This window comes from Haemorhous mexicanus, chromosome 2 (genome assembly GCF_027477595.1).
Source record: "Haemorhous mexicanus isolate bHaeMex1 chromosome 2, bHaeMex1.pri, whole genome shotgun sequence".
NCBI lineage: Eukaryota > Metazoa > Chordata > Aves > Passeriformes > Fringillidae > Haemorhous > Haemorhous mexicanus.
Genome location: NC_082342.1, coordinates 48448340 through 48459230, shown reverse-complemented (window position 1 = coordinate 48459230; position 10891 = coordinate 48448340). Strand labels below are relative to the sequence as shown.

Genomic DNA, 10891 nt, shown 5'->3' with positions numbered 1-10891 from the left:
CTCCGACTGCTTTTTAATCATATATTTTTGTTTGAATTGATCTGGTTACACTGGCTTTGCCTTGCCCTGCTTTATCATAGCACATTGATCTGCCTGGAAACCAGCAGCACTGAAAAGAAAGTTCAGGAAAGTAACAGAGTTGAAATTAGATAACCATTGTCCCTATCATTCTTAAATGAAATTAATCTTTTTCTTGAATTCTTTTGCTTGTTAACAGTAGTACACAATTATTACATCTCATTTCCCTTTAAGATGAAACTCTGGGAGCTGCATTATCCATGTTCCTGAGTTTTCAGAGAGCTCACAAAAATGTGGTTACACCAAGCTTTCATTGTGAGGGGTGTCAGGGATGCTCTGCAGGCTTTGTCGGGCGCCGGCCGTGCGCGCGCCCACGTGACCCTCCCAGACACCTCACACAATGGCATAAAAAGGCTCTCGTCTTGTCAGCAACACCAGCCCTGTCAAAAAAACTTCAAACAATTGTCTTCTGTTGGAAGAGCATATGCTTTACTAAAAGCTCTGATATATCATTTGTCTTTTAATGCTCTTTTGCCTCAGTGAGAAACAGCAAAGGCTGCACTGTGCTCTGCCTTGCCTCATGCACCACCAGTTAATTCAGCTGGCACTGCCAGTGAGATGCTTTTGCAGCACTTGGAACACTGAACAACTGAAAATTATGATGAAAAGCATTACAAATTATGGAGCAGCATTATATAAGCCACCTGCCTGCTGACATATATTGTTTCTTCTGTGAAGATGACAGACAAACTTCTAACTCAAGACATAGGGAAGTCAAACCTGGTGGTGACTACAGCAGTCAAGCAGTGTTAATGTTCCCTGTTACAGGGAAAAAAGCTGATTTAATTCATACTGTAACTGAGAAATAGAATCACTCTCCTATGCCTGCAGATCTATGTACAAAGCTCATGGAGGCCATTGTCACTGCTCTCCTCTCCTGCAGCCACCTCTGGCTCAGGACCTCTCAGCAGCAGGTGATCCAGCTTAAAAAGGCTAGGAGACATGCAGCATTTTTGTGTTTAGGAAATACCGTTTGGCATTGGGGGGAAATGTCATTATTACACAAAATGCTTAATTTGAAAATACTATTTTTTGTTAAAAGAAAAAAGCTGATTTGTCCCAGGTGTGTTTTACGTGCTCAGAATTCACTGACAATTGTGATCCCAGTGGGAGAAACTGCTTAGAATCACAGAATCATGGCATAGTTTGGTTGCTCAGAGCCCCACCTAACCTGACTGTGAATCTTTTCAGCAATGAGCTACCAACCACCTCTCTGGGTGACCTGTTCCTGTGTTTCACCACCCTCATCATAAAAAAATGTCTTCCTTACATCTAGTCTGAATCTACTCTCTTAAATTAAAAACATTCTCCTTGTCCTATCACTACAGGCCCTGCTAAAAAAATTTGTTCCCATCTTTCTGATAAGGCTCCTTACACTCTCCTTAAGAACCTTCTCTTCTCCAGGCTGAGCAACCTCAGCTCTCTCAGTCTTTCCTCAAAGGAGAAGTGGTCCAGCCCTGAGCATCTTTGTAGTTCTCCTCTGGATTTGCTTCAACAGGTCCATGCCTTTCCTGTGCTGAGAACCCCAGAGATGGATACAAACCCAGATGCTCATGGGCTGAAAACGATGCATGAAAAGATTGGTTTTCTGTGCCTGATCTCCCTGCTGTACCTAAATAAGGTTTTTCTCAGAAGTTGAAATATTGTCCTGATGAAAACTTTGGGTTTTCTTGAATTGGACCCAATTACCAGGTACCTTGCTGGGCATCTTGGGTTAAGTCCTGGGTTAAGTCCTCCCTTTGACCCTGGCAGTTCTTCACCTTTCTTAACCCCAGACAGAGAAACAACAGGACCTTTTACAGAGTCCAAACCATGACTTGCTACAGTCATGCTCTCAATTTCCAGAGCCAGAAAAGCTGTTTCAACGGGCTTCACTCCTGTGTTGGTTACCTGCCTGAAAGAGGAAGTTTGGATCTATTGATTCCTCTAGCAACAGTTCAGCAGCGACTGGCATGAACCAGAAATTATGGGCTATAAATGTTCATCTTCAAAACCTTTTCAAAGAAAAAGCAACCCCAGCCCTTAAAGGTTTCCTAGGACTCTCTCTCGTAGCTCCATTTCCCAAAAGATACAATTTGGGAAGCTGAATGCTGATTCCCCCTGGGAAGTTGAGAATCACACAAAACCAGCTTCCAGCAGTTTCCAGAGGTGCATTCAAATGAGCCAGCTTATGCCAAATTCCCTGTCCCTCCCATGCACTCCTGGGATGTGCCAGGAACACCACAGTTAGGGGAGCTGGCAGGGTTCTGCCAGAGGCATGAAGATCAGGAGTTCTCAGGCATGACTGGTGCAGCTGCCACTGCTTCACCCCCTGGAACTGGGACATTTCCAGCAGGACGTGGGAATTACTCTGTTAGTGAGAAGGAGCAGCCAAACACCAGAACAAACACTAAACTGGGCTGGTGTTTCCTAGGACAGGCACATCTGGCATCAGCAGCAGCACCTCAGCCCCCAGCCTCCTCCACCAGGCCAAATGCAGCCCCCACTAGTGCCTCTCTGGTATGTGGAGGATGACAATAGTGCTGAAAAATCTCCTTCCTCCTGGTAATTTTCATCTCAGCAGCAAGACACAACTCCCCCTTAACTCGGGAACCTCCTTCCCTGTGCTGGTAACAATTGTGCCTTTGGGAAGGCAGAGCACAGAATAACTCATAGACAGTCTTGCTTCCCTGAGGCTCTTTTTGCTCACCTGCTTCTCCCTGCCCTGCAGAAATCTGTCCCAAGATGCTGCTGAAGGAGTAGAAGGAGGCAGAATACTTGCTACAAACAAACAAACAAACAAACAAACAAACAAACAAACAAACAAACACACACAAAATGTCACTTTCTTTCATTTTAAAATAAAAAGAATCTATACAATATTTCTGTGATGGTACAAATTCTGATGCAAAAATACATCCACCCTTACATAGGAGACTTACTTGTGTTCTTCCTCTCTGAGATCCCATCCCAGTGGATTTCTGCACAGTAACAAAATACTGTGAAGAAGGCATTGCTCTTCTTGTTGATTTTTATTTCTTTTGCTCAACAGCTTGTTCTAACATCCCTTGCTATTCACTCCCTCCCTACTGAGCTCAAGCAGTCCAAATTGTTCAGCCCTGCTCCAGAAAATCCTTTTCACACCTTTGCTGTGCTCAGGTCCTTAGTAAGTTCAACAGCTGCAGAACTAAATCTGGCCCCTTGTTAAAGTGACTGCAGAGCCACCAAGCAATGTCAGAATCACAGAACATTCTGAGTTGGAAGGGACCCACAAGGATCATGGAGCCCAGCTCTTAAGTGAATGGCCCATACAAAGATCAAACACATGACCTCAGCATTATTAGCACCATCCCTGCTATTGCAGACAATTCTCTCTTGTTCTGGCAACATCCTGAGACTTATCTCACCACTGGCCTGTGGCTCCAGAGATTCAGTTGATGTGAGGAGTTACTTTGAATCTCCTCCTCCCTCACTCTGGGGGATTCTCCACTTGAAGCTGGAGAAGAAACCACATTGTATCTTGACAAGACACCAAGGATAAAGATGAGAGTGTTCTCCCTTGAGGGTGAGGACATTTTTTTCAAAATACTCCAAAATGCATGTTGGATGGCCCCTCTGGGGATGAGGTAGAATTTTGTTATAAGAAATACTTTCTGCCTGAAGGTCCTCAGAGATGACTGCTTCAGCAGGAGCTGTCCAAGATACAGGAACATGCATATGAACAAGTCTGTCCACTGCTAGAGGTGCCTGGGCTCCTATCCTCCAACCTGAACTGAATGGACACACTGGTAGGGAACTCAAAGGCCTTTTCAGTTCTGTCAGCTGACTTTAGGGACAAAGACTGCTCTTCCTCCTGTCCTCTTTCAAACTTGTCTTTCCTTATTTACTATGTTTTACAGCTTTCACCTTTAATCCCTGTTGGTCACTGATACACAGCCAGAATTCATCAGAGGGGAAAAAAAAAGGAACAAAAAAGCTTTATTTCTTTAGTTAACAGAAATCAGATTATAAATCTTCCTGTAGTTAATTCTTTTTATTACCACAATAGAATTATTGCATACTAATGTGGATGTCACATATGGGGCTGGAGAAAAGACAAACAGAAGATATTTTAAGATATAATGAGGAGGGAAGACTTTTGGGTTTTTTTTTTTTTTTCCAGAGGTGCCAAGGCTGATGATTTTGCAATGATGGTGAGCCCCCTCCTTTGTCTTAGTGACACAGATTTATCCTGAGCTGAAAAGCTCTCTTCACTTCCAAGTAGGGTATTTTAAAAAACGTTAATTAAAGACTAGAAATGCAAATACTACACATATTGCCTTGGATAATGTGTGCTGAAAGCAGAAATAACCTTCATGACTGGAAGCAATCTCCATGACTTATTCAGCTAACATACCAAGAAATAAAATAATTGTTTATATTTTAAACCGGCAAAGCATTTCCAGTGTTTTGGCACAAATGAAATGTCAGCAGTTTAAATTACAGATGACAAGGATGTTCCTATTCCTGTGCCTAAAAGGAAACAAAGGTTTCATGTTTTATGAACCAGAATTTTAGTATAAAAACAAAACAGAGTAGGCACTTAAAAGTACCAACCCACTAATACTTTGAACACTTCTCTTTTCTGTGACTGTGAACCAGGAACAATTATTTCAATAAATAAATCAACAAATACATAAAGATAGGAAGAAGATGCTAATAACCCCAGCTCTCCTTGTAGTGGGCAGAAGATCCGACCTTGAGTTCTTCTGAGAGAAGCCAAAGCAGCCTGCTCCTGCCTGGGCAAAGACCTAGCCACCAGAACAAATTTATTTCCAAACTGAAACCAGGATAACTCATAAGGCATAACTCAAAGAAGGAGCTGGTTTAATGTTACATTTTGCTCTTTCCAGACCTTTCAAGTCCAACCTATTGCCGCTCCTGCTTGGCCTCCATGAGCTTTGCCTTCCAAGGCTTTCACCTCCTGCACAGCTGTAGGCACCCAGTGACACAGGGACACACAATTTCAGTTTCTGTACTTCTGTGGAACTCTCAGTAATTTGGGCCAAGTAAAGATTTAAACCTGGGGAACAATTCTAGGAAGCTTTCAGCTCTCATGTCAGGAAGGTGAACAGCAGCTTTGCTGCTGCCTTGACATTGTCCCCTGCCCCAAGGCAGGGTGGCAGCCAGAAATGGCCCTCACCAAGTGCCACATGCCACCTCTCCAGGAAATGCCACATCTCAGAGTAAGCAGAACTCAGATCATGTTCACACTTCACTCACATCACTGGGATTTGAAAACATAGTTGAGTAAGAAATCAAATTTGAGAGTGATCTTCTCATTTTCTTTCTCTATTTGGTTTTTGTGAACACCTGCAGAAGTTGTTCTGCTCAGAAGTGTTTCCAGGACTGGCACTGACATTGGTTTGGCTGGGTAAAACCATGCTTCATGAGGGGATCAGCAGAGTCTGGGCATTCATAGCTCTTCCTAGCTATGACAAACAAGAGGGCTACTCTATGGCTCCTTGCCAGTAGCCACCTCTCACATCCTCCGGCCAGCAACAGAGGAAATGGCTGATGGTGTCCTTGAAGGATTGTTCCAAGAACTCTGTTATCTTCAGAGATTTTCTTCTTTCATTTCACACATCAAGCAAAACAAAACAAAACCAAACCAAGCACAAATAAAGAAAGGGGAGGTGAGGGGGAGGAAGCACACTGGAGATAGAAAAACATGTCATGAAATAATTAGAAGTGCTGCAATTCCTCACCAGTACCTGGGACACAATACAGAGTTAACTGCATCCTTCCCTACTCAAATTATGCACTTGCAAATGTATAATGCATGACTGCTGCATCAGTAGCCTTATTCCATAAAGATAACCAGTTCTTGGGTGAGGAAACAATTTTCTAGATATATGTATTATAAATACACAGCAATTTCCTGAAAATAAAACTTGCCAGACTAAACCCTTTTACATACATACCTACCTCCCTCTTTTCCACATCCACCATGTGTGCAGCAATGGCTGAAAAGCTTTGAGCCAGGCTATGCAGGAAGTTGTAACAGGTGTCAGAAGCTCAGAAGGCCTCATCACAAAGTACATCTTAAACCTGCAACTTTTAAACTCTGGTAGTTGTTCAAAGTGGACACAGTCACCCTTTTCTGTCCTGTTTCCCCGTGTCACAGACATAAAACACCAGCCTGAGTTTCAAAGCACAGGCCCCATCACATGCTGGCCCCAAGTGCTGTAGCTCATGTGCTGAGGCTTTTGGGTTTCAGCACTCCAAATTCAATGCTTCCAAAACATAACTGACCTTTGGCATTATAATCCAGAGACTCATTTCACCTGTGATGGCCAAACACCCACTTACATCTCAGTAACTCAAACTCCCACTCCACTTCCTTTGCCACATTCTCAGTCCTGCACATAATGTGTATTATATAATGCACAACATGAGTGCAATTAACTGAAGAGTGGATGTTTAAAAAAAAAAAAAGGAAATTAAAATATTTAACTGCCATTCCTAACCGTAACAGACAAAATGGGAAGGTGGAACAGAAAAACTCCCTCCTACATAATAAAACAGGTCAGCAAAAATGGGTATGGGGTGAGTTTTCCTACCACTACTCATGCCTTTTTCTCTTCCATCTCACACACCACCTTCCTTGTGGGACTGCAAGATTTATGGACCACCTCTCCTGTGTTCCCCACCTATTTACATAGCCTCTCATAGGACAGTCACAGATACTAATAAAACAGATTTTGCTGCACTGTAGAGTCCCACTGTGAGTACTTTCAAGGTAATTAATATTGTAAATATTTCACAACCACAACCTTTTGTTCAATAAAAATCAATTGTTGCAATTTATGCTTAGTCCCCTAATTACAAAAAGCTGCATGATTCTCACTGACTGAACACAGTCATAGATAAAAAAGATGACTATCAAAATAAATTCATTTTCTGAAAATTGCATGAATTTTTTACTGTTTCTCACACTGAACTATATTTTCTACGTGATTTTCTTACTGCTGCTGTCTAACTTTCTTAGTGTCTTATGGCCACTACTTCACCTGGAATTGTTCAAAGTTTGATCTGACAGCAAGGAGATGCAGAGCACATGTTGGCACCATTGGAGAAGTTAAGAAAACCCTGCCAGGACAGGAGTGCAGGGCTGTGTGTGGAAAGAGGGGTGTAGTCCCCACACTGCATTTCTCAGGTATTCTCTGCCAGAGCTCGCAGGGATGCCCTCAACAGCCAGGGTGACACTTCAAACCCTCTTAAGGAGGAAAGTGAGGGCAGGTTTCTTAGACACATCACTACCTGAAAGCTGTGCACCTGTGTAGAACAGAGCATCATATTTTGTCCTGCACAGCATATAATTCCTTGACATCAACCTTATTCTACCCCAGCTGCTGACAGTTTTCCCAAAGGAAAAAAAAAAAAAAAAAAAAAAAAAAAAAAAAAAAAAAAAAAAGGATTTGCCCTGAACTCCTAATTACTATAAAATTGTATATCTTTATTTTTCCAGAACTAAGGTATTTTATTGCATTTTGCATCACCATTCAAATTTAGGAATAAAATGCATACATCGAACCATGATGCAGGCTTGACTGCAATATCTCTGCAGTTTACAACGTTCAATCTGAACACATGAACCACTCAAAAAACATTATTGCTGATGATGGAATAGCTCCATCTTCTGGAATAAAAGTTATTTTCTTAACAACCATCTTTACATTTCCAACATGGATCTGTGTAAAAATGTTTATTTCAAATTATTTCAAAGCCCAACTTGGATATTTTTTACTGATGGCAGATGAATCTTGGGTAAAAAATGGAAGGAATTTTACAACAATAATGTGGTTTCTGAGAAAATTTAAGAAGTATTAATTATATCCTCCTGGTGCTAAAAATGCCTAGATTGTTCAACATGCCATACTAAAGACTGACCTTACTATTTAAGAAATAGCTGTAATCTGATTATGAGAACAAGAATTTAAAACTCTTGCTGAAGACAAAACACTCAACACATATCATTAACTTTCAGCTTCACATTAAAGGTTTGCAGTTCTGCAAAAGTGTGTTTGTCATTAAACACAGTTACAATCAGGGAGCAATTGAAACCTCTGCTGAAGTCCCCAAAGTCTGAACTATAGAGAAGGGGCTGCAAGTGACCCTTACTGCTGTTTATCAAACACTTAAAAGTTATGTTTAAATAAAATATTTCAAATTTCATTTAACACAGATAATTAGTAATGATCCCCTATGTAAATTTAACTTATGGTCAAGTCAGGTGTTGAAAAAGCAGAAGAGACCAGAACAAAACAATCACTCCAGTTCCTGATTTCATCCCTTTTATGTATCATAGGCATATTCTATGGCTGCTGTTTGAAAAAAACAGGTGTTAATGAACAAAGTTCTTAAGTATTCACTCACAGAGGGAAATGTGCATTGAAGCTGTTGGTGATCTACTCACTGGTGCTGTGTTGTGTTTCTTGATTTCACATGAAGGGTAATGCCACCAGAAAGAAATGAAAAATTAAACATGTACATTTCCATCTCCATTTGAAATAGTGGTATATCTAAAATTAATACATACTCAGAGACACACCAGAATAGCAGAAATTTAAATGAACTTGTTTAACAAAACAAAGCAACTGAAGCTTTATTTATCTATATAGAAAGATGCATCCTTATGTGCATTCTTTTAAGCTAAGGAAAATGAAAAAGCCATGCAGCCCTTGCAAGAAATAAATCCTCAGGTGGTAACATATATACATAGAAAGTTTCTCCTTTAGTAGATGATTCCTCTCAACAGATAATGAATGCCACTTAGGAGAGACTTAAGCTTATGAGTTCTTTATAGTAGAATACTCTACTGCATTTTTTTCAGTACAACAGCAAAACCATTGCTTGAACCACCATATTGTTTGTATTAGTTAAATAAGAGCAAGTAACAGAACTTAAGCAGTTAAACATGTATCTGGAAATCAGACTACTTAAGTAAAGTAAGCACAAGGAAATGATATAGAGCAAATCAAAGGATTTTTCTTCAAGAAAAATTATGTTTTGACTTGTTGCAACTTCACATCTCATATGGCTTTTGAATGGAGGCATTAGTTAAAAGGATCTTTCCACCCACAGTCAAGTATTGACTGTATTTAAGTACAGCAATGCAAGGACAAACAAGTTAAAAATTTTGCATACCATATTACTTCATGTAATATGGCACAGAACCCCTTTCTATAAGGCTACAAAGGACAAATTTACATTAATATGAGGTACTGGCATTTATGATTGGAAAAGTAAAGATGAAAAAAGGATTATACAGCATTGTCATCAGACATCTCTTTTTTTTTCTTTTTTCTTTTTTTTGAGGGGTTTTTGATTTTAGTTTTCCATTTTACAAAATATGTGTCTTGATGACCACATGCTCTAAGCTTATATTCACTTATTTTCACATATATATTTTATTTGTAGGGGCAATTGAGAGAGAGTCACAAATAACGAAAGGACACTAAGGTTTTAATAAGGGCAAGAAAAAAGTGTTTTCACCAGAATAGATTCACATTACAGTACACCAATATTGACAGCATTCTCTTTTGTCTATTTTTGGTACATAAGATGGAATCTCTCTACATAACCTTATAAGGCTTCAGTAACTAAAAAGTAAAAAACCTATTAGTTTACAATTCATTTAAAAATTCTGAAAGACACAGCAAGTTCTAAACTTTAGTAGTGCTACCCATACACAACCATCTGGTTTAAGAAGCCATTAAAAGAGCCTCCTCCAAGGGAGCTTCCAACAGCAGAGTTGTGCAACATGGATGTATCTTACTACGAGGGGAAAAAAAATTACACATGGCACATTCTCATTCATATTTTGCAATGTAAAAAGTTACAAACATACCTAATCAAATAAATAATAAAAAAAAGAATCTGAAATGTGTTTGTTATGTATCCTAAAACCACTACTTAGAATAATGGAGACTTTCACTCACAAACTATTTACATGGTAATACCCGGGTGAGGGTACACACTGCTACAAAACTCATAAAACAAAGGGTAAACTTGAAATGTTTTCCATAGTAAAGGTCTAGCAGCATGACTATATCTAATGCTGTTTGTTGTCTTGACAGTTTTTGGAAGTTTGTTTTAATCTATGTCTTCATCCAGTTCATAATTGTCTTTATCATAAATATCTTTTACTAAAAGAACCCGTACGAGCATATTTTCCAAAGTGTTGCGGTCCAGGGAAGTGGCAGTGTACCAGATGGGGCTCTCTGCCGACACGGAGCACTCTGGCTGCAGATAGAACATGTCTGTCCTCTGGTTCAGATTCTGTGGGCTACCAGGAGGGAAGCACAGGGGGTTAGAAGCACAGCCTCACAGGACAAAACAGTACCTTAGCAGCTCCAAAATCTTGCACAAACAAAATTCTAACTGCACCTAGGCAAGTTACCAAAAAAACCCCAAACCGACCAGAACAAAAAGAATAATGAGAAATGTGGGCTTGTTGATAGAAGGAGCCATGCCTGCTCTGGCCCAAACCCAGCCAGTCCCACACCCACAGAGCAAGCATGCAAGAGATCACAGACTCTTCAAAAACCTGCACATCCATGTCTTGCTAAACCAGAAAGTACTTTCTATGATTTGCAAAGAGGCCCAACACTATCTTCACCAGTTACATCAATAATTGCTCACACAATTGTTGGCTGACGTGGCTACCTCTGAATGTAAAGCCTGGGGTTCCCTTGAAAAGCCAAGGATAGTAGCTCCGAGATGCACAGAAGTGTAAGCAGTTAAAATCCCTCCTCCTCCTGTTTTATTTAAAAGGTTGGTTGTTATAAAT

At 40.3% G+C, this 10891-nt stretch overlaps 1 protein-coding gene across 7 annotated transcripts in view; it reads right to left on the bottom strand.

The window, feature by feature from the left end:
- Positions 1 to 9543: 9543 nt before the first annotated feature.
- Positions 9544 to 10891, bottom strand: part of ZMYM2 (zinc finger MYM-type containing 2) — an 86207-nt gene continuing 84859 nt past the window's right edge. For all 7 annotated transcript variants that reach the window (XM_059838687.1, XM_059838685.1, XM_059838691.1 and 4 more), the window contains one exon: positions 9544 to 10387. In XM_059838687.1, coding sequence (XP_059694670.1) covers positions 10195 to 10387 — 193 coding nt within the window. In that variant the 3' untranslated portion in view covers positions 9544 to 10194. The remainder of the gene's footprint in view (positions 10388 to 10891) is intronic.